The sequence below is a fragment of the Pelodiscus sinensis genome, chromosome 1 (assembly GCF_049634645.1).
Source record: "Pelodiscus sinensis isolate JC-2024 chromosome 1, ASM4963464v1, whole genome shotgun sequence".
Classification (NCBI taxonomy): Eukaryota; Metazoa; Chordata; order Testudines; family Trionychidae; genus Pelodiscus; species Pelodiscus sinensis.
Window position 1 is genome coordinate 235110568 of NC_134711.1, and position 24684 is coordinate 235135251.

Below are 24684 nucleotides of genomic sequence, written 5' to 3' on the forward strand. Positions count from 1 at the left end.
CTTCGCTGTTCCAGATGAAAGGTCAAGATGTTTCTTTAGGGGCTAAGATGGCACAGGACAGAATTCAATCTCCCTAGTCAAATTCAGAAAAGTCAAGAATTAAATCTCCATCTCTGTTGCTGCTGAGGAGTGAGTAGTGCAACTCAGGAAGGTGTCAAAGTGGATTTAAGGCACCTTTCAAATCCTCTGATCTTTCTCTGTTCTCAGAATAACCTTAGAGTACCTTAGGCACCAATCTAATTTTGCTCTGATTGCCATTGGCTCTTGAGCAGGGCTACTCAACACGCGGCCAGTGGGCTGCATGCAGCCCACGGCCCGTTTGTTTGTGGACCCTGGGTGGGCGCCAAAACAAAGAAGTAGTCAATATAATGGTCTTCTGTTAATGTGTTTTAGTAGTTAAATTCCTGGACTGTCATTGTTCATTAAAAGTGCTGTCATATGGGTGAAAATCAGGTAGATATTGCATTTTATTAATATCAGCAAAACTGACTTAAACTGGGACTGCATATTGTGTAGTCTTGTCTTAATCTTTGTATTCGTGCCCATCAGTGTGAAAGAAGCTATTTGCATATATTTGCGTGTATATGCAACCACACTTAAGTTGCAGGCCTCAGCATGTGCTGTGAATATCATTGTGCCCCCCAGGGCTTCCAAAATTGAGTAGCCCCGATCTAGGGAATCACCAGGCTCCTTTTTCTCAACCATCACCTCTATGCCAGCTGCTGTATGGGTAATACAGATACTGTTAAAGCAGCTCCATGCCACCAGAGCATCCCTTACAATGAGGTGATACGTCAGTGACCTCTGCTTTCAAGCTGCGCTGTGCCATCAGGGCAGCTCAATGTGGCTTTCACTCTAGAGCAGTGGTCCCCAAACTGTCCGTAAGAAATGTTGTGAGGGGGGTAGAGAAGGCACCGCCGAACCAGGTCAGCCCCCCACTGGAGCTATGGAGGAAAAGCCACCCAGTCCCTCTCTGCCACCAGCTCCACTCCAAATGGAAGTGGAAAGATAAAAGGATGAATTAGCCAAGCAGGAATTAGGCAAAAGGGGAAGACAGGCCCTATCAGAGGGAGATGGACCATCCACAGAAAGTTTGCTACCAAGGCCCCAAGAGGAGGAGCCCTCAATATGACTGGGTAGGAGTAGGAGATCAAGAGTCCATAGAGGAACAATGGGGGGAAGGGACAGGACAGGCCTTGCCCCAGAGTAAAGAGGGTGAGAGGGATGAGGTTAAACCCCTGAGTTGCCCTTGGTGTGAAGACCAATGAGCTGAAACAGAATTATGGGATGTCTTCTGCTCACAAAATATGATGTGAGTGGAAAGGGGCTAATCTCCCTGGGGATGAACACAGGAAAAGGATACCTGGCTCCTCCTCTCCAGAAAGGAAAACCAAAGGGAAAAACATCAGTGGTAGCCAATGGGAGAGCTTACGGCTATTGCTAGCCCCTAGAACAATATTGTTTCTAAGTCCTTTTCAAAAATAGGTGTTCCATTGTTTTTATTAAGTTATGCCAGAAAAAGTAGATGGGTGAGGGGCACTACGTACACATCATCCTTTAGATAAGGACCAGTGGTTAAAAGGCATATAATGACTGTGCGTTTCAGATGGTAGTCTGTAAGGTTACGTCTAGACTGCACTCTTAAATAAAAAAGATACTCAGTTTGTGCAAATTGTGTATCTTTTTTTTATTTAATTTCGAAAGAGGCTTTTTTGAAATTTGGTGCTCTACACGGTGCCAAATTTTGGAAAAAAGTGCTCTTTCAAGCCATCTCTTATTCCTCTTAGAACAAGGTTTATAGGGATGGCAAAAGAGCATGTCCATTCTTTCGGAAAAAAAATTGAAAAAACAGACGCATTCCTTGGACACAGCGTTGCTTTTTCAGGATACTTCCAATATCCTGAAAGAGCAATGCAGTCTAGACATAACCTAACAAAAAACCCCTTCATTGTCACTTCATAAATATGGTTTCTCTCTTTCAATATAAATCTGCAATTCTAGTTATATCATCCCTCCAAGATATCCAGGTGGGTCCAGAGTCTTTCCCGTGAATGTTAATGGATTTCAATAGAAAATAGGATTAAGCCCTAAGGAAGTGCGTTCTCTCTTATAGTGATGAACCTCTGTGTGATCCTTCCTGTATATTCAATAATGTATAGACTTTTAGTGCCAGATAGCCTCTGAGAGTACATATACACTGCGGCGGGGTTCCGGGAGGAAAAACTGCAAAAACTCCACTGCGTCCAAGGAACACGTTTGCTCTTCCACTTCTTTTTGTGCAATAGCAAACACACTCTTTTGGGGAGCCCTGGATACTTCTTCCAGAAAAGTGATCGGAAAAAGCAACGCAAAAAACCCTAGAGTGTAGGCCTAGCCTGAGTGTCTAACCACTAGACTTTTTAATTTTAATATCCGCAGCTGTATAGAGTCAATAATTTCTATAATTATGTGTATTGGTGATATTTTTCCCTGTTACATACCACCACATTCCATTTAGCTCAGGAAACCTTTAATGGCAAGTTTAGCTATTTAAAGTAAATTCTATAATTTTACTTTATAAAGGGCACTACATTTCGTAACCGTTTACTACAAAGTTTGTTTCATGCCCTGCGGTTCTAAACCAAATCTCATGTATCTAATGAAAATGGGTTACTCTGCCTACGTACACCTGACCTTTAATTTGTATAGAGTAATTTATAGAAACAATGCAAAACCATGTCCTGCTACTGAAGAAGTGACACAGCAGCATTTCATGGGCATATTTTCTTGACAAAAGGTATTAGGAAAAGCTTGTAGGAGTCCAATTAAACTTTATCACCTGATTATTCATGCTTACAATAACAACCTCATATATTAATGTAGCTGTGTCACCAACACATGCAGTGCTTGGACAGATTTATTACAAACTGCTGGCTCCATCCTCTCCCACAGCAGGAAAACGTACAGGAAACTAAAGGCTGAAGATGAGGATATCTCTGCAGCTGAAGTCAATGAGACTTAAAGTAAACTAAGTGCTTAAGTGATTTGCTTAATAGCAATGGATTCAAGTATGTGCTTAAATGTATTGTTGAATGGAAGAGGCCTAAGACCGAGCACTCCATCCAGAACACTTGCCATTTTACTTAGTATTTTATTTATTTATAGGCATTTGCATTGTACTTACTATCTGTTTCTAGGCACCTCCTGAATATTAATTAATTGTACCTCACAGCACTGATAAAAAGGTCAGATTTAATCTGACTCCACTCCCCCCCGCCTTTAGGCAGATAACACAGTAAATGTTCTTTGGTAATTGTGACGGGGTCTGCCCACCCCGTACTGCCTATTGGGTGGAGTACGGCCCTCCCCCGCAGCCCTGCTGGACATGCTCCCAGGGAAGCTTAGGTATAAAAGCCCGCAAAGCAGCTCAGTGTAGGCTGACCTCCGGAGTGGAAGGAGCTACTGCACGAGCGCCGGAGCCACAGCCACAGCTGCTGCAGCCGGAGCAAAAGCTGCTGGGCCAGCTGCCCCCACCCCATCATACCTGGGCCGAGCGCATCCGCAATGCTGGCTACGCCATACAGCCCACCTATCCACTGTCACCGCACCAGCTGTAGATGCACCAGACGCCGTGCCTGCCAACGCCACTGCCGCAGCCAGACCCTCATCTCCAGGTGGGACCTCTGCTGGTCAGGGGGAGGAGGTAGGAAGCAACCCAGGGCGGGGAGCAGGAAAAGCCCAGGCGGGCTCGGCGTGTTTCAGGGAAAACTCCCCGCCGAGCCAGTGGTGGGAACCACCCCCCACTGATAGGGCCCTGGGTTGAGGCCTGGTGGAAAAGGCGGGCCCTGGCGCTTCTACCCCTCCTTCCCACACCCCCCAGGAAGCACGGATGCTATAAAGGACTAGGCCTCAGAGCCTGTGTTTAAGGGACTAGGCCGCAGGGCCTGTTTGTAAAGGACTCGACCCCAGGTCCAAGCTGCGCTGGGCTAGACACCCTGCCACAGTAATATATATACTGTATGCTGTAACACGTAGGGCCCGTGGGGTTTAAGAATAGAATGTGAATTTCAAGTTTTAATTAGGGCACTGGTTCTCAAGCTTTTTGGCCCATGGCCTACCATGCTCAATGCAAACCTTTCCCCGGACCACCAGCCAACCACTCATAATAATAAAATGGGTGAAAGAGGGGGTGAGGGTCCAAGGGGTGGGTGGGTGGGAGGGAGGGTGCAGGAGTAGGGTAGGGATAGGGATCTGGGAGAGAGGGAAGGTGAAGGAGAGGGCTGAGGTTGGGAGTCTGGGTGGGAGGTTGTGTTGCAGGAGTGGGCTGAGGTTGGAAATCTGGGCAGGAGGGAGGGTGCAGGAGTGGGATGGGAGTGTGGGGTCTCAGCGGGATGGGAGTGAATGAGGGGGAGGAGGGTAGAGGTCTGGGCATGATAGGGATGGTGGAGTGCTTACCTGGATGTATGTACCTTGCTGCTCCCAGGCACTGTCCCCCACTGCTCCAGCCAATGGGAACAGGAGGAAAAAGCCTCCAGCTGAGCAGTTTCCTGTGCCGCCATTCCCCTAACCTGGGGTTTCCTGTGCCGCCATTCCCCTAACCTGGGGGAGGAGGTGGAGCAGTGTGCAGAGCTGCTTCCTGCCCCTGCAAGACGGATCCAGCCCATGACTCCTGCCCCCCACTTTTCTGCAGTGGGAAACCTGCACTGGCGCTCTAACCTCACAGGGCTGGAGCACTAGTGCAGGCTTCCCACAACAGGGGAAGGAGGTCCGTGTCCCAAGTCCATGGCCCACCTGCAAGATAGTCCATCTGCAGACCACACTCTGAGAACCACTGAATCATGCCTTCCCTGCACAAGTGCTTGAGAAGAGGAGTGTGTGAAAGGAACCCTTCCAGCTGACTAGAGAACTTGTGTGGAAACAATTTTCATAAAAACATAAAATATTTTTGTAAACATCTTCATTTTAAAATGGTTGGCAAGGAGAGGTCTTACTCTACATGTGCTCAATTGCATCTAAAGTGTCCATTGGCTTCAGGGGATCTGGGCTTACTCAGTACCTCGGTGAGTGACAGTCACATTACTTTTATTCTGGCGCCTAAAAATGGGTTTAGGAGCCTGGCTTTACAAATCCAAGCTTGAAAATTTACTCTAAACCTACACATTGTGTTTTGTTTCTCCAACACAGTTTTCATATTTCTCAAAGTCAAGTATTTAAATATAGTTTATCCATTTGCCTGAGAGAAGGGGGGTTCCTATTATAAACACCACAGGAATTGAATTAAAATACCTTAGAATTCTAATGTTAAGTATATTAAACACTATTTTGCTAACATACATGGGAAATTAAAGATGGTGTTTTGGCCACCAGAGGGAGACTACGTTTTGCATTAATGTAATGCAAATGTAAAATTTGCAAGGTGATTTTAAGACTTCAACATATTGACTGCAGATTTTAAATCAAATATTGTTTCCTTACTCATTCAGACAACTATATGTAGGCAAAATTTCATAAAAAAGTGACTTAATACTTCGTGTTTCTTGTTGTCTTGAGAATAGCAACTAAGAATCCCCATCGTTGGTTCTATATAAACAGTAATAGAAATACTCTTTCTAATCCATTCTTCACATTCCTACCAAGACTCACGATTATTATTGAATTTATTTGTAGAGATGTTTAAATCTAACACAAAATTAAACAAAACAAAAGCAAACCGTTTTCATATTCATTAAAAGATTGGTAATTTAGTATTGTTCATATTGATTAATACAATTGAACTATACTTTAATCCACATTAACATGCTTGTCAAAAAGAAGATGATGTGGAGGCTGGAAATAGGTTTGCCAGATGGTTTCAACAAAAATACCGGACACACTTGCCATTACATCACAATCTACATTATATCTTATTTAGAAAATACCAGACATTTATATTTTCTCATTTATATTTTCTCAATTTGTTTCCTGAACAGAAAACTCAAATACTGGACTGTCGGGTTCAAAACCGGACACCTGGCAACCCTAGCCAGAAAGGGGGTTGCACTGTACTCATAGCAACCTAGCTGCAATCCTTTACACTGAATACTCTTTTTCTCTCTTCATGTAATTCCTGCAATCCTCTTACTGTAAAAAGAGAGTAATGAGATCTAATGATAAAATACCAATGTTTCCTCTTACTTAAAAAAATGGAAATCTGTCCAAACTATATTAATAGAATTGTTAATGGGAACATTGCTACCAGTATTGATGTAAAGTAGTAAAAGGCTAAATCTAGTGTATTCAGAAATATATCTATATATTCAATAAATTCCTTACTGCATTCTGTCAAGTTAATAAAGCTTGATAATCAATATATTTCATTAAAAGTAATGGAGCATGATATAACCAAGTGGAACATACCAACAAGTAGTACACATTTTGGCTCGAAGGCCAGGGAGAGCTGACAAAACAGAAGCAGGTTCATCCTTTTGCTTCCCTTCTTGCCTCCAGTATTTACTGTGCATCAGATTTGCTTGTCTGCTTAACTCCCTTTAGGTTCTCTATCCCATGGCTTCTGACTGGCTCTGCTCATGCTCATCCAGAACATGCACAAATAGGTCAGTCATGAAGTATCAGGATTGAGGAGATAGAAAGCGGTGAAGTTTGGAACAGGTACAAGTTAAGATCAACTGGATCAGGAATCCATCAAGTTTTCAGTGCATGTGTAACACCAACAGACTGGTGTTCCCTGTAAGCAGAGTACTTGGGTGACCACTAGGGATGCAAAATCCCATTTAATCAGTTAACCAGTTAAACATTATGTTTCATCGGTTAACCACTTAAACAGGGGCAGGCAGGAGCTGCTCCAGCCAAGCTGGAGTGCCCCCCACCCACGATGTCATGTGGCGGGCCTGCATACACATACCCGCCAGGAGACAGAGTCTGCTCCAGCCATGCTGGAGTGTCTTCCACCTGTGATGCGCTAAGGGTGATCCTTACTGGTTAACCATCCACATCCCTAGTGACCACCCAGAAGAGATTCTAATGCCACCCAGTTTATTAGCAGAGTGCCACAGTCAGCAGCATACGTTTCTATTGATGATGCACACCTGCACATGCCTCAGTGCACATAACATAATTTATTCCACACAGGGATTGAAAAAATTAGAAGGAGCATTGCAACAGACCCTGGTGAATGGCAGGCAGGATCAAAACTAGGGTCCTCTGGAACAGGGTTACTCAATACACAGACCGCATATAGCCCACGACCTGTTAGTTTGCGGCCCGCAGTGCAGTTTGGATTTACCTGGGGCTCATCACGTGGCCCGTAGATGGGATCCTTTGAACATGGCCTCCACTGGGAACACACTCCACAACAGCGAGTCAATATGATGGTCTTCTATTGATATGCGTTTTAGTACCTAAATTCCTGGGTTGCTCATTAAAAGTGCTGTTATATGGGTGGGTATCGGTTAAATATTGCATTTTATTAACATCAGCAGAACTGACTTAAATGGGGCCTTTATGTTGTGTAGTCTTGCCTTAATCTTTGTATTCATGCCTATCAGTGTGAAAGAAGCTATTTGAATATATATGCAAACACACGTAAGTTGCGGCCCTCAGCACGTGCTGTGAATATCATTGTGGCCATATGGCTTCCAAAGTTGAGTAGCCCTGCTTTAGATCTAAAGGCATGTGCTGTTGCTGTGTGTGTTAAAAACCATGTAGCTCTTAGCTAAGAGTGTAGCAGACTCATTAATTTCTAAGTGGTCTCAGTGCCACTAGAGAGGACAGAGCACCACATCCAGGAAGTGTGTGGGTTACACATACATGTATTTTTCCATACAGGAGAAACAAAAAAAACCAGCATAACAATTGAAACTCTAGCACCAGTACAAATAGATACATATGTAAAGACAGGGGTCGGATGACATTACTGAAAACTCCAGTTACAGTACTTCAAAACAAAGCTGATTGGAAAAGGAGGTAGATCTGCCCACTGGAACTACACTGACCTGGTGAAGGAGACACTATATGAAGATAAATATACAGGTAAGATCATATGCCTCAAATCTGTTTTTCTGTCTACTGGGAGTTGTTGGGGCCTGGGAAAACAATTTATAGAAGACTAGAGAAAAGTGGTGAATGCAAGTTCTCTGGCTTTCTACATTAAGGGCAGGTTTACGCTACAGGTATGCCACTTCAGCTATATGAATAATGTAACTGGAAGTCAACATATTTAGGTCTACTTACCGTGGTGTCTTCACTGCAGTGTGTCAATCGGAGACACTCTCCTGTCAAATCTCCTTGGAGTACCACAGTGCACTAGACTTGATAAATTGATCCCACCCCCACTGGATCGATTGCTGTCTGTCAATCTGGCCAGTAGTGTAAACATACCATGAGTTCTAAGGTGAGTAAAAAGACACAGCTGGGTTAGAAGAGGTCATAGATCTCTGGGGGTGCTCCAGGGCTGGAGCACCCATGGGGAAAAAATATGGGATATGAAGTACCCACTGGCAGTCAAGCTCCCCCCTCTGATTCCCTCACCTTTGCACCTTTCACCCACTAGTGGCCCCACCCACCAACTCCTCCTCCACCCTCGCAGTGCTTCTAGAGCTCCATGAACAGCTGATTCACAGCATTCAGGAAGCTTCAGGAGGGAGGGGGAGAAGAGAGGATGGGACACGCTCAGGGGAGGAGGTGGAGATGAGGTGGGACAGAGGTAGAGGCTTGGGGTGTATCTAGACTACACCTCTCTGTCGACAGAGAGATGTAGATTAGGCATATCGAAATTGCTAATGAAGCAGGGATTTAAATATCCCGTGCTTCATTTGCATAAACATGGCTGCCACTTTTTTCCGAAACTGAGTTTTTTTAAAAAAAACGGCAGTCAAGACACGGATCTGTCGAAAACAAACCCTTTTCGACAGATCCTGTAAACACCTCATTTTTTGAGGAATACAGGATCTGTCGAAAAAGGGTTTATTTTCGACAGATCTGCATATATAGACTGCCGGGTTTTTTTTTAAAAAAAAACTCCATTTTGAAAAAAAGCAGTGGCCATGTTTATGCTAATGAAGCACAGGATATTTAAATCCCTGCTTCATTAGCAGTTTTGATGTGCTTGATTTGCATCCCTCTGTTGACAGAGGGATGCAGTCTAGATGTAACCTTGGAGGAAGAGTGGAAGGGGGCAGGGTGGGGGCACGGCTTGGGAGGAAGGGCTGGAATGGAGGGAGGGCAGAGGTGGGGAGAAGGATTGAGCACCCCTCAGCTAAAAGGGAAATTGGCACCTATGTCTTCTCCTCATGGTTCCTTTGCTGAGAAGATTTGCCTTACATTAAGCTCAGTAAATCCAAAACTTAAAATTAACTCGACCTAAATTTTACACTCTGTCAAAGAGGGACTGACCCAGGATGTTCCCCACTACATATCGGTACCCACTCCAAATTCCCCATTCCCCTCTTTCCCACTGCAAATTCATCATGGACTCTTACTAGCTCTGATAAATGGGCTATTTTTTTTAATAGCTAAGCACATTTTTAGCTATATTTATCCAGACAAAAAAACAGTCCATTTTACATGGGAAGAAGATGTTGAGTATCAGGAGTATTAGAGTGTGTATACTCTGCACCCTTGGCTCGAAATAAGCTATGCAATTTGAGCTATGCAAATTGCGTAGCTTATTTTGAGTCAATTTCTAAATAGCTTATTTCATAATTTGGCGCTGTCTACACAGTGCCAAATTTCAAAATAAACCACTATTCCAAAATGTCCCTTAATCCTCCTGGAACAAGGTTTACAGAGACGTCGGACTAGCGAGCCAGTTATATTTCAAAATAACAGGCTTGTTTCAAAGATGTAGAACAGATATTTCAGGATACTGGAAGTATCCCGAAATAGCGCCACAATGTAGACGTATCCCTAGAGATCTGCCTGGGAAGGAAGCATGTCCACTAGAAAGCTCTGCTTTGAGAGTAGCAGAGTGGATAGTGATTGTGACCCAGGTATACAGATTACACTCCAGCAGTCAGCCTCTCAGTACCACTGATTTCACATGGGAAGAAATCCCTCATTCAGTTACCAAACTGAAAGCAAGCTTAAAGCTGTGGGTAGGGCTTTCTAACCTCTCTCCAGGACACCTGGTACACCACTCTGTTCACAGGCTACTCAAATTCATAGCAATGATAAAGGAGAAACAAACACTAAACAGCTCCATAATTTTTCTTTGTACGCTCACTTTTTAGTTAGTTTATCCCAGGGATTAATGGCATTATCTTTCAGGTTATTTAACCTGAAAGAAGAGAGTATCAGCCAGGAAACAAACCACCAGGTGCAGGTGTGTGAGAGACAAACAAAATCTAATGTGGCTGCCACAAACAACAGGATGTCATATTCCCTGTTAGACCATAAACCATACAGGATCTCATAATGCTATATAACTGTTGTAAGGAGATTACCTTACACTGTAAATTTGAACAAGGAAACAAAACCAAAATTATTGCTGCTTGAGTGTCTTCTATTCTTTGCTTGTTTGCTTGTGAACAAACTGTTCCAAGATTGACATTTCTAGGAGTAAAAATATTGAGTCAGAGTCCCAAAAATAAATATTGACTTAAATATCAAAGATATTTTAACTGGGGGACGGTGGCTCCTGAGTTTAACTATTTTTCCCCTGAATCTCTGTGTGACCATTTTAATCTGAAACAACTCTATCATACAGCCCTCCCCACCCAGATAGGGGCTAGATTTGATCCTCTGCCAGCTGCTATCAGCTGCTGAGATGGGGAAGTTGTAATTCTATTCCTCTCCATTCCTTTTTCCTGCCCCTATCTTGCTCCCTCCAGATCACCCCAGCCCGTCCAGTCACAGTCTCTTGCCCACACCTTCTTTTCCCTCTCCTCTCAGTCTTTTGTATCCATCTCGCTCTCTTGTTCTGTCCTTCCCCCCATTTTCATAGAATCATAGAATACTGCTCTCTGATAGCTGAATTTCAACTCTTTCTACTTACTGGTTTTATACTGCAGCCCATAACCATAGTACCTGAGTGTCTTCCACACAAAATCAGTGGTAATAGTGAAGTCCCTACTGGATTTCATGGATTCTTGGGACTTTTTAGGCGGTAAAAGCTCTGGGTTTTGTCTTAGATTTCTTAAGTTTGTCTTAGATTTCTTAAGCTTTTTTGTCTTAGATTTCTTAAGCTTTAATGTGTAGTAGATGCTATCAGTGTTGTATGATAGAAAGGCTTATTCAAAGAGTATGTAATTGCATCATTTCTTAAAGACAGGCAGACTCTGGATTCACCTTACCTCTAGAAATCTGTTTCACAACCAGATCCCCTTGACAGAGGCTGTGCCTCCCCAAACAGCCAAGCATGGTCTGGCCCCCACCCCAACCCCCATCCAACCCACACTTCTGCTCCTGACTGCCTCCATGGAGTACTCACCCCCATCCTATACCTCTGCTCCCCACCCTTCATTAAACAACCCAAGTTTCCTGTGCCCTGGCAACCCCGCTGGGACCCCTGCCCATCCAACCCCTCACACCCTGTCCCCTGACCAGCTCCCAAGACCTCTGCTCCTATCCAACACCTCCTACTCCCCACCCCAACTGCCCCCTGGAACCTGCCTGCTGTCTGCCCCGACAGCACCATCCAGAGCATGGGAGCTGGTGAAGCTACAGCTGTGCCACCTGACTGGAGCTGCAGACATGCTGCCCATTAGACCTGTAGTTCGGCCAGAACTGTGGACATGCAACCAGGATGGAGCTGTAGATACACCAGCTGGAATATTGGGGTGGGCAGTGTGGTGAGCACACTGCCCAGGTGCTAGAGGAGCTGAGGTTGCAGGGAAGGGGTGATAGAAGGGGAAGGGCCAGGAGCTAGCATTCCTGAAGCTCAGGGGCTGGACCAAAGGATCTTGCAGGCCAGATATAGCACATGGGCTGTAGTTTACCCTCTTCAAGCTAGTAATCCATGCTGCAGACCAAGGTGGAAAAATCCCAGGGTCTCTTGCAATCTGACCTGGGGGAAAATTCCTTCCTAACCCAAAAAAGGGCAGTCAAGAAGGTATTGCTGTATTTCTGGCACTTATTTACCCATTTACCTGGCCCATCTGTAAATCAAGGTAATAATGGTGGAATTGGCACTGCCAGCAAGACCATAACTTCTCTAATATGGTGGAGAAAAGTCACCTAAGTTAGATGAGGCATTCTTCTCCGTATGATAAAAATCTGTGTGAAGAAGGTTTCAGGAGGAGCAGTAGTAGGAGGAACCTCTACTACCATTATTCCAAAAGATAAGTGTTGGCTCTAAAATGTTCCTGTATTAAATAACTCCTCAGTTGAAAAATCAGCATTTCTGCTGTGTGGGGCAAGAAAGGACTTAAAAGATTCCTTCCACCTATTTAATGCCCCAATACAACCTGTTGAATGACTATTTGACAAAATCTAATGGTATTGAAAATGTTCTCATGATGTTACTATACATGACTGAAAGCAATTACTTGTTTAAACTTTTAAATATACATTTGGATTAAAATATTGCACATCATGCTACTGACTGACAATCAGAAATTGTCTAGAAATAAAATTGACTAGAAACAGCCTTTAAACAAAAATTAGTGGCCATGGAATCAGTTCTCCTTGTCCAAAATGAATAAAGTGCAAAAAGTAAACAGGCAGTTTACAATAAGTGGTGAAAATTAAAGATACTTTTTAAAAAATCACTCCATATTAACTTTGGTGCTATGGTAACACACATAAAAAGACTTATTTTCCCTTTAAGCTATTATATGTACAGATTGGCTACGTCTAGACTGGCATGATTTTCTACAAATACTTTTAACAGAAAAGATTTCCATTAAAAGCATTTGTGGAAAAGAGTGTCTAGATTGGCACGGACGCTTTTCTGCAAAAGCACTTTTTGCAGGAAAGCGTCCGTGCCAATCTAGATGCGCTTTTCCGCAAAAAAGCTCCGATCACCATTTTTGCAATCGGGGCTTTTTTGCACAAAACAAATCTGAGCTGTCTACACTGGCCCTTTTGCGCAACAGCTTTGCGCAAAAGGACTTTTGCCCGAATGGGAGAAGCATAGTATTTCTGCAAGAAGCACTGATTTCAGACAGTAGGAAGTCAGTGTTCTTGCGGAAATTCAAGCGGCCAGTGTAGACAGCTGGCAAGTTTTTCCACAAAAGCAAGTACTTTTGCAGAAAAACTTGCCAGTCTAGACACAGCCATTAGGTTAAATATCAGGAATTTTTTAAAATTTTGGTACAGATTACCCTCACTGGAACTTTTTCTCTTTTAATAATCTCAGGTGTTAATAGTGTCATAGGTGAGTAAACATTTTTTTCATTATGATTAACAACATATCTCCCAGATATTAAAAAGGGGTATACATTGCAAAGCAAAGAAACTCTCTAGCCATTGGCTGTTGCTATGTCACCTCCTCTTCTTATTCCTGCATTTACAGATGACTTTTTAAGGTGTGCACAATTTCCCACACTATTTCTTTGTTGACAGCACGTATACTAAGGAAGGTGTGTATAGGATTAGAAATAGAACAGCCCCCAGACAGCATATACTTTTCATCCTGGAACTGCAACATCAGGGACAGGAAGCATTCACATGTGTGAAATTCTCCAGCTTCAAGTTTCTCGCAGTTTTGTAGTTCCAAGCTCAGCACCTTTACTCATGTCATTTCCCCAGACGGAGCAAAGAAACTAGAAGTGGAAGGAAGCAAGGAACAAACAAAATCCAGAAAACCCCTCATCGGTCTGTTTTGTGAGTACTGGATTGCAGCAGACATGCCATTTCTAATCATGCTGTTCTGTGGGAGGACTGTGACAAGCAGAAACAATGAGCCAATTTCAACTCCAGGTTTCTCAGAAATGTCCAGCTGTTATGCCATTGCATTGCACTGAAAAGGGTGACTGAGGTGATGCATTTTACAGGTCACAGTAACATTATTCCAGAAGATAAAAGTGCAGAATTGGAAGAATTACAAAGGACCGATGTGACTTAGTTTTCAGTAGCATGAGTAGGAGCACTGACATATTTACAAAGCTTTTTCACTTGTTTTCTTTAGTAAAGAAGGACCTGGTCCTGTGAGGTGTCTTCAACTGACTTCAGCAGAAACTAGGTACTTAAATCCTCTCAGGATTATGCTCCAAATTGTTAATGGAGTTTGTAATTTGCAAGTGCCTGTCCTTCATAGGTCACTGATTTACGTTAAGGAATACATGTAAATACAAAGCTGAAAATGTTCAAACATGGGTACCTAAAGCTAGAATTTTAAACTCTTTTGGCACCTAAGTAAATGGCATGACTTTCAAAGATGCTGTTATTTAAACCAATGGGAACTGCAAAGTACTTAGCACCTTTGAAAATTAGACTGCAGTTTACGCTCCCTAAATATTGATCTAGCTATTCCTAACTTTGAGCAATTGAGTCAGAAAATTGTGGACACTTCTATCATATTAAATGCACTGAATTCCTGCCTGAGATTAGAATAGTAAATTCATATACAGGCACTTCTTTACAGCACACCTGTTTACAGGTAACCTGTTTCTTCTTCATGCAGTACATAATGGCTGGGGACAAGGTCAAAGATCTGAGCTTAACGTTCTCCATGACACATTCTGAAACAGATGAAGTGGGCGGAATTCTCCTTCCAAAAATAGTGTGTGACCGGTGGGATCAAATTTGGAACTTCAAAGCCAGACCTGACGATCTGCTCATCGCAACCTATGCAAAAGCAGGTATGTGGGAATGGAGGAAAGTGGAAATGGATTGAGGCAGAACTATCTGCTTGCACTGAAACTCTTACTTTGCAATAAGTTTATCAAGACTTGTGACTGAGATTTGTGTAATCACTAGCATCAGCCTTTAATTGGACCACCAGCTGAAGGCTGAGTCTAGTGACTTCTAGCTTCCGTGGCAGAAAAAAACCCTAACTAACCACCTACACAATGTAAATAGTCTAACACCATACGATTAAATCAGTAGTTTAATTTAGTTTATGTAAAAGTACAGTCAGTAACACACAATTAGTATTAATTTAACAAAATCCTAATTAAAATAAATATTCAATTTATAATGAAGCAAAGGGAATTGGTAGAACTTAAGGCTGGTAGATTTTGGCAGGAGGGTTGGGTTTTTCTGTTAGTGACTCAGGTATGAAACATTCCTGATTTCTTCAAGTTCATTAGTTAGGACTCCTTTATGCTGAAAATTTACATTGGCATAGCTACATCTCTCAGAGGTATTTGAAAACCATGCCCTTGAGAGATGTAACTCTGCCATCCTAACCTCTGGTGTTGACAGTACTAGATCAACAAAGAATTATTCCATTGATGTAGCTAATATCTCATGGGGAGGTGAATTAACTACAGCAGTGGAAGAACCTTTTGTGTCACTGTAGTATCTACGCTGAAGAGCTACAGTGGGGTATTTTAGGGCTACACTGTAATATTTTAAGTGTAGACATAGCTTAAATTTGCCAAGAGGTTTGGATGAATCTTCAACCTACAGGTTGTTCAGTCTGTCTTCTCTAGCTAGTATTTATTTTCGGTCAGCCAGATTCAATTTAAAGTCAAATTGACTCAAAACAATTTTTTTCAATTCAGGAATACTGAACATTTTTGTTATTCCAAATTGAAAATTTTCAGAGCTTTTCCTCTATTAGAAGCTTTGGTTTTTCACTTTTTGTCCAAGTTCAGGATGAAAAAACCTGTCAAAATTTCGGAATTTCCCACAGGATGGAAATTATGACTTTAACTCAACTCTACAAATAAACAATCCCAATTGAACTCAATGTTTTTATTCATTAATTTATCTATTTAACCATTTCTACCAGGCAAAAGAACACAGTCCTGAATGTAATCTCAGAGCCTTTTCCTCAAGAAGTACTAAAAGCTTTAATTTCCCTTCCTGCCATTGCATTTTCTCTCTGATTCATTTTCTGACCCTCATGTCTATCATCACCTTGTAGCAACAGCTTTGTGACTTCCCCAGTCTTCCTTGAATGTGGTCACTACCCAACCAGTGTTTTTAACAAGCTTCCATTTCTGTTTTAGAAATGTGCTTTTCAACCACATTTGGGGGAAATTTGTAAAATTCTAGTATTTTCAGGTACAACCTGGATACAAGAGATTGTGGATATGATCCAACATGATGGAGACACTGAAAAATGTAAACGTGCCACCACTTATTTGCGACACCCTTTCATTGAGTGGGTTCTGCCTGCACCTTTCAGCTCTGATACAAATGGTAAGTGTAACAAAAACAGGACACGATTTTTGTCCAAAATTATGGAATAAAGTTTTGTTTACTGAATAATGGAAAATGTTATCCATTGTATCCATTGTAATGCCAATTTTCCAAGAAATCTCCATTCCATTTGTCATGCTATCTGGAGAGATCTCTACACAGATCGTATGATTGTTCGGGTTTATTAGCAGGAGCTCTTCAACAAGGTTTTCCATTGCCAGGAGTCCTCAAGTCAATCCTCCCTAGTATACAGTCAAAGAAATTCTCTCAGACTGGGAATTAGCAGCTGTACTTCTTCTCACCTCCCCCACACATGAATGTCAGGGCATAGAGGGATAACAGGACACCTGTTTTGGGGGGAAAGAAGAGAGGTCAAAGAGGAAGGACTGAGAAAGAAGGCAGGGGAGGAGAGAAGAGATGAAGACAAAAGTGTAGAAATTAATGTAAGAACAGAAAACTTACATTAGGAGAGTACAGTGATGAGAGAAATGGAAGAATTTTTGTTAAATATGCGACTCTGAAGTTTAGGATTGAAAATACTGTCATTGAGTTGGGACTAGGAGAAAATAGTGAAAATAAATAGTTTTCTTCCAACACATTATTTCCTGTAAAATACTCATTTTATTCAAAGGGAATAGAGCAACGAGACAGAACTCTCACATGCACACATCCTGAATCCTCATTTAAAAATAAAAACCCTCACTGCCTCCCATTCAAACTGTCAAAGGGAAAAACTAAGACAATCAGGTCACCCTATCTAAAATGAAATAATCTTCTACAAGTAAAATGGAAATTCACTGACTACTGTAATGGGAAAAGGCCCATCAGGGAAGATGAGTCAATGTTCACCATTGCCCCAGGGGATTCAGATGGTATCCCAAGAAAGCTAGAAAAAAAGAAACTTAATGTGAATTAGCATTCACTATTCTTCCTCAAGAATGTAGGGAACTCTCAAGGATACTGATGGATGAGCCAAGTTGTTACACAATGCTTCTCTGGAGGGGTTGCAGTAAGGTAGAATTGGATATGTAACTGATACAAACTAGCATTTCCTAGAAAATCAAATCAAAATCCCAGACATGATGGTGACAAAGTAGAGAAGCTTAGATACAAGGACACTGAATTCCTACAAAATGTTTTGCAGGCCTGGAATTAGCAGAATTGATGCCCTCCCCAAGAACACTAAAAACTCATCTCCCTGTACAACTGGTGCCTCCTTCCTTCTGGGAGCAAAAGTGTAAGGTAACGAGGGGAAAGTGGGGCACAAATCTACTTTATTTGGCTATGAATTGAAAACTCAGTAGGATTGCGGCTGAAATCTAGAGGCCCATCTTCCCTGTAATATAGTTTCTGTATGAGAGTGAAGGAATTTAATTCAACAACAAATTGATTTTAGAAAATGGTATCTTCTATATATAAAACCCTTATGGCTTCAATGATCATCTTTTGAGCGAGAACACAACAGGATCCCTCTGTACATGTCTACATCTATAAAGTGAAATAAACATAGTTATTTCTCTCTCTTGATTTCACATCCAATCTAGATAATCTATGTGGCAAGAAATGCCAAAGACAACCTGGTGTCATACTACCATTTCCACAGGATGAATAAAAATATGCCTGAGCCAGGAACCTGGGAGGAGTTTTTAGAGAAATTCATGGCTGGACAAGGTAAATAGAACCATTTGTGCAACATCCTGTTCATATAATTTACGCTATTTATTTATGTTATTTGTTTGTGAGGTTGTTTCTTTCAAGCCTCTATCCATTGTTCTGAACCCAACACTGATGATGTACTACAAAGAAATGTACTCCAAACATTCCAGAAGGAACTCTGTTCTATCCTGGTGTCTTTTACTAACACTCAGATGTTTCCTTTCTTCATATTCTCACTCCAGGGAGCTCCTCCCTCTCCTATTCCCCTCCATGCTCATCAACACCCATAAATTCCTGTTTAAAATTTTAGATATCCTTTTACTAATATTTTGTAATTAAAGTCATTTTGCTCAGCAGTCAGCCAGAGAGGAAGGCTGGCCAAGTACATAAGGTGTTAGTCTGAGCTCTGTACAGCCTTAGTCTGTAACCTTGGCCAGGTCACTGCACAGCAAGCAAAATTATGAATCTCACTACAGCAGCTTGTCATGCAGTAACATCCCATGTAAATGTGCCGTTGTTACAGCACTCCAGAGGTCCCAGAGTGCAGCCTCACTTATGACTACAAGTGCCTACAAAGGACATTATTATGTGGCAAGCTGGTGCACAATAAGTTGACATCCCGGCTTGATGTGCTGTACCTTGCAGTGTTGATAAGTGCTTAATGACTTCTTTGTTTTGGTCTTCTGATGAAGGAATGCCTAACATAGTGAATGCTAGTGGAAATGGAGTAAAATATAAAAAGAACAAGTTAAAAATTACTTAGAAAAGTTAGATGTCTTCAAGTCACCATGGCCTGATGAAATGCATCCTAGAATACCCAAGGAGCTGACAAAGGAAGTATCTGAGCCATTAGCTATCATCTTTGAAAAATCATGGAAGTCGGTAGAGATTCCAGAAGACTGGAAAAGGGAACATATAGTGCCCATCTATAAAAAGGAAAATAAGAACAACCCAGGAAACTACAGACCAGTCAGTTTAACTTCTATGCCAGGAAAGATAATGCAGTGGATAATTAAGGAATTAATCTGCAAACATCTGGAAGAAAATAAGGTGATAGGTAACATCCAGCATGGATTTATAAAGAACAAATCATGTCAAACCAATCTGATAGTTATCTTTGATAGGATAACAAGTCTTGTAGATAAGAGAGAAGCAGTAGATGTGGTATACCTAGACTTTAGTAAAGCATTTGATATGGCCTCGCATGACCTTCTTATCAATAAACTAGGCATATACAACTTAGATGGAAGTATTATAAAATGGGTGCATACTGGCTGCATAACCATTCTCAGAGAGAAATTATTAATGGTTCACAATCCTGCTGGAAGGGCATAACAAGTGGAGTTTCACAGGGGTCTGTTTTGGGCCAGTTCTGTTCAATATCTTAATCAACAATTTAGATATTGGCACAGAGAGATTGCTTATTAATTTTGAAGATGATACCAGGTTGGGAGGGGTTGCAACTGTTTTGGAGGATAGGGTCATAATTCAAAATGATCTGGATAAACTGGAGAAATGGTCTGAGGTAAATAGGGTGACGTTTAATAAGGGCAAATGCAAAATAGTCCACTTAGAAAGCAACAATCATTTTCACACATTCAGGATGGGAAGAGACTGTCTAGGAAGGAGTACTGCAGAAAGGGTATAGAGATCATAGTGGACCACAAATTAAACATTAGTCGACAGTTATGAAACTGTTTAAAAAAAAAAGCAAACATGATTCTGGGATACATTAACAGGAGTGTTGTGAGCAAGACATGAGAAGTCATTCTTCCACTCTACTCTACCTGATTAGGCCTCAGTTAGGCTACGTCTACACTGGCCCCTTCTCCGGAAGAGGTATGCTAATTTTGAACTTTGGAATAGGGAAATCCGCGGGGGATTTAAATATCCCCCACGGGATTTAAATAAACGTGGCCGCCTACTTGCAAGTAGGAATAAGAGATCCTCCGGAAAAGGGCTTTATTCTGGAGGATCGCGCCAGTCTAGACGCTCTTTTCCGGCTTTTCCCCAACCCGGAAAAAAGCGGCGGCCACGTTTATTTAAATCCCGCGGGGGATATTTAAATCCCCCGCGGATTTCCCTATTCCAAAGTTCAAAATTAGCATGCCTCTTCCGGAGAAGGGGCCAGTGTAGACGTAGCCTTAGAGTATTGTGTCCAGTTCTGGGCACCATATTTCAAAAAAGATGTGGAGAAGTTGGAGAAGGTCCAGAGAAGAGCAACAAAAATGACAAAAGGTCTAGAAAACATGAGCTCTGAGGCAAGGTTGAAGGAATTCAGCTTGTTTAGTTTGGAAAAGAGAAGACTGAGAGGGGACATGATAGCAGTTTTCAGATATCTAAAAGGGTGTCACAGGGAAGAGGGGGGAAAAATTGTTCTCCTTGGTCTCTGAGGATAGGACAAGAAGCAATAGGTTTAAACTGCAGCACGGGAGGTTTAGGTTGGACATTAGTAAAAACTTCCTAACTGTCAGGGTAGTTAAACACTGGAATAAATTGCCTAGGGAAGTTGTAGAATCTCCATCACTGGAGATATTTAAAAGCAGGTTGGACGGACATCTATCAGGGATGATATAGACCGTGCTTGGTCCTGCCATGGTGGCAGAGGACTGGACTTGATGATCTCTCGAGGTCCCTTCCAGTTCTAGTATACTATGATTCTAAGTCCTCAGTCTCTCTATATATCAGTGTATGTCTATATACCCCACCTCACACACACACATATGCACACACTGGGTTTCAGAGCCTAAGTGGGAATGTCTACATGTATATTTAGCCCTTTGCGATGGGATGTCTGCCTCGCATTGGCCGTAATAAGGGTTAAACCTAACACTGATGATGTACTCTGGAGCAAGCCGCTGCCTCATATAACAGCCAATTAGAGCCCAGCTGTGGCTGCATAAATAGAGGCTCCTGGAGAGGAGAGAAACGGGACACTCTTGCTCAAGCTGTGGAGCAGGAGAGACCTGGCTGTCTGGGGATGCAGAGAGGGTACCTGAGTCAGAGCGTTGCTGGGGAAAGGCAGGCAAAGCAGGAGAACTCTGGCCTGCCCCAACTCCCAGGCTGCAGGACAGATACAGAAGATCTGACAGGTACCAGGGCTGCAGGGAGGCAGCCAGAACAGCAGAAGGTGGCAGGTCCATCTCTTTGCCAATGAAGAGTGGCCATTTCAGACTTCAGTTTGCCCTGAGGCAGGAGCTAGATCAGGGGTGGGCAATAATTTTTGATGGGGGGGCCATTCCAAGATTTTGGAAAGTGGTCGAGGGCTGCACTCTTCCATTATATTAATGAGGAGATGAGGGCTCTGGGATGGAGGTTGGGTGCAGAGGGGAGCTTGGGATAACGGACTGGAGTGCAGGGGGGAGACTGGAGTCTTGAAGGGAGCTTGGGCGAAGGAGGTGATTATGACAAACTGGCCAATGTGATTGTGCTGGGGGTGGGGCAGCTCTTGAAACTTCCTCGCTCCCCTCCAGTTTTAAAATAGAAACAAAACCTGGGGCAGACGCATTTCAGTACGGTGCACGGGGCTGCAGGGCAAGCAGGGGAGCCTGCCTGGACCTTCCCGCTTGGGGGGCCAGATGTGGCCCATGGGCCATATTTTCCCCAGGCCTGGGCTAGATGATGACTGGCAGTCGGTCACTAAGGCAAGGCTGGAAGGGGAGGGTCCCAGAGAGTGGGAATATGCCGTAGGACTGGGCCAAAACCAGTCCAGGAGATAGAAAACTGAAGGCAAGATGCCAGCCAACAGAATATACTCCAAGTCTGAAGAGCTAATTCCCAAAGAAACCAGCAGTAGACACCACAGTGATGAATCACAACCTGTTACACCCTATAATCAAAAGCCAGAATCTGAGTATCCTGACTCTGCGAGTAAATGCCATCGGTTTTTGGTTTTCCTCCCCCACCTCAATGTAAAGGACGCCCCCTCCTCAGCTTCCCACCTATAAAATACCCCTACTAATCAGGGACTCTGAGGATACTGAGGATAAATACATTAAAGATTAAGTGTTCAGATATTCCAGTTATGGGGGCTATATAAGTAACTAGGATAGCTGGATAGACCAGACATTTCTACTTGCTGATTACTTCTTACTCTCCTTCTCTTTCAGTGCTTTGGGGGTGTTGGTATGATCATGTAAAAGGATGGTGGGAAGCTAAAGAGAACCACCGGATTCTCTACCTCTTCTATGAAGATCTAAAGGAGGTTAGGAGGTGACTCAAGGCTTATAGTGCTCTATTATTGCCATCCTTGCTTCCAACAGGTATGAGTTTCCCACAACAAAGTTAACACCAGGTGGGTCCCCATTTGATCTAATTTCTCCATCACCCACCCCACAGTGATAGGTAGCATGATTTTCACACTTCATCACCACCTTTTCCTGTATCTGATGTTTCCTCTTCCTGAGTTGGTTTCTTATCCAATTTTACTGTTTCCACAGGATCCAAAGCGAGAAATCCAAAAGGTGTTACAGTTCCTGGAGAAGGACTTGGAGAATGAGATTCTAGATAAAATTATCTACCACACCTCATTTGAGATAATGAAGGACAACCCCATGGCAAACTACACTTTTCAACCTCCAGCAGTAATGGACCATTCAATCTCCCCATTCATGAGAAAAGGTGCTTGTAGCAGTGTGACTTGGTTTCACTTTGCAGACATGCTGCCCCTTTAATACCCTCTTGCAGGCCCCTTAAGAACTGCATATAGGCTTTCCTGTGGATAACATCTCCCCACCACCACAACCTGTGACTGCTTTAATAACAAAATCAGTTCCTAACAATCCTTCCTGTCAAAAAATAAAGTCCATTATGAACCAACAGTCAGTACTTAGCTCTGGTGTCTTATCTCACAGTCATAGCTTGTTAGTTCTCCCAGGGTATGTCTACACTACCCTCCTAATTCGAACTAGGAGGGTAATGTAGGCATACCGCACTTGCAAATGAAGCCTGGGATTTGAATTTCCCAGGCTTCATTTGCATAAGCCAGGCACCGCCATTTTTAAATCCCGGCTAGTTCGAACCCCGTGCCGCGCAGCTACATGCGGCACGGAGTAGCTAGTTCGGATTAGGCTTCCTAATCCGAACTAGCTGTACTCCTCATTCCACGAGGAGTACAGCTAGTTCAGATTAGGAAGCCTAATCCGAACTAGCTACTCCGTGCCGCGTGTAGCCGCGCGGCACGGGGTTCGAACTAGCCGGGATTTAAAAATGGCAGCGCCCGGCTTATGCAAATGAAGCCCGGGAAATTCAAATCCCGGGCTTCATTTGCAAGTGCGGTATGCCTACATTACCCCGCTAGTTCGAACTAGCGGGGTAGTATAGACATACCCCCAGTTCCTTCTCCCAGCTCTTCCTTGCTGGAGCTTAGTCCTCTGGCCGCTGGCTTGTAGGGCTGCAAAAATTTCTAGGTCCAAATTCTGTCTGGATTTCTCCAAAGACGTTTCCAGCTCCTTAGACTCAGAGTCTTCCCTGCAGAAGCCCTTTACCCCCCATACAGTCTCTATAATTTTCCCAGGCTTCTCAATGATTGTAGAGCAGTCATTGAGCATGATTGAGCAGTCATTGAGCATGATTGAGCATGATTTCTCACAGGTATTGATCATTCTATTGTAAGGTTGTAGCTCACCTGTTATAGTGCTGCTGTTTGGGTTTGTTTTGTTTTTTGTTTGTTTTGGGGGTGGGTTGTTGGATTTTGGAGGTTTTGTTTTGTTTTTAGAATTGTCTCATCTTCCTCCCAGTTTGTTTTGAATTAACTCTTCATTTCAATCGTTTGTGTTAGTGATAATGGATTTCAGGACTTGGGATAAAGTGGACGTATTCCTTCTAATGGTGACTATCTCTTTGCTTTTGCTGTATTATAGGGACTGTTGGGGACTGGAAGAACCATTTCACAATAGCACAGAATGTGAAATTTGATGAAGATTATAGGAAGAAAATGGCTAGAACCTCTCTGACTTTCCGTATGGAGCTCTGAGAAGGGGCCATAGATTATTCTCTCTGATCAACTCCTCTTCCTCTGTGCAGACCTAACTTTGAGATAAATAGATAAGATAAACTAGCGCCAAGCAGCAATATATGATAGAGAATTTGCAGAAGCCCCTCAAAATCCATCTCCAAATTGAATGGAGCCAGGGTAGGGTGATTTCGCTGATGGAATTTATCCCCCTATGCTTTCCTAGGCTTTTTCTTCATGTTCATAAAAATGCTTCTGAAGAACAGGGTTGTGGAGTTTGTTTATTTATAACGTTTGTAAAATTTTAGATAATATCTAATTGTGACAGCTTGGACCCCTTGGGAGGTTATCTGATATGCTGAGTTGCCACTGAGTCCGCTTATTCTGCCAGCCTGAGGCTCCTTTACTGTGTCATTTTGGGCCAAGCTCACAAGCCCTTGGCCCTACCCCAGAGCTCTCACCCTGCACTCCAACTCCATGTCTCAGCCTAATGCCCCTTCCCATCCCCTGAACCCCTCATCCCCAGCCACACCCTAGAGCCCTCATCCCCTTCCACCTCTCAATCCTCTGCCTCAACCCACAGCCTCCACACACATTTGAATCCCTTGACCCCATCCCCCAGTCTGGACCCTCCCAAAACCCTCATCTCCAGTCTGATCCCTTAGTCTGCACCCCCAGAGCTCTTTCCCCCTCACAATTTCAATTACAGCACAGAACAGGAAGTGTGCAGGGCTCACTTTATATTTAGTTTGATTGCAAATATTTGTGCTGTAAAAAAAAGAAAAAATATTTTTCAATTCACCTCATACAAGTATTGTAGTACAACCTCTTTATCATGAAAGTTGAGC

At 42.9% G+C, this 24684-nt stretch overlaps 1 protein-coding gene across 1 annotated transcript; it reads left to right on the plus strand.

Annotated features, from left to right (window-relative positions):
- The first annotated feature begins 3437 nt into the window (after nt 1–3437).
- LOC102452353 (sulfotransferase 1C1-like) lies at nt 3438–24651 on the plus strand. The gene is made up of 11 exons (XM_075920619.1): nt 3438–3653; nt 7804–8007; nt 13666–13740; nt 14045–14098; nt 14540–14717; nt 16090–16227; nt 17372–17469; nt 17772–17898; nt 21993–22087; nt 22323–22503; nt 23745–24651. Exons 5-11 carry the CDS (start codon nt 14546–14548, stop codon nt 23855–23857), a joined length of 924 nt encoding a protein of 307 aa, XP_075776734.1. The 5' UTR covers nt 3438–3653; nt 7804–8007; nt 13666–13740; nt 14045–14098; nt 14540–14545; the 3' UTR covers nt 23858–24651.
- Nucleotides 24652–24684: the final 33 nt, after the last annotated feature.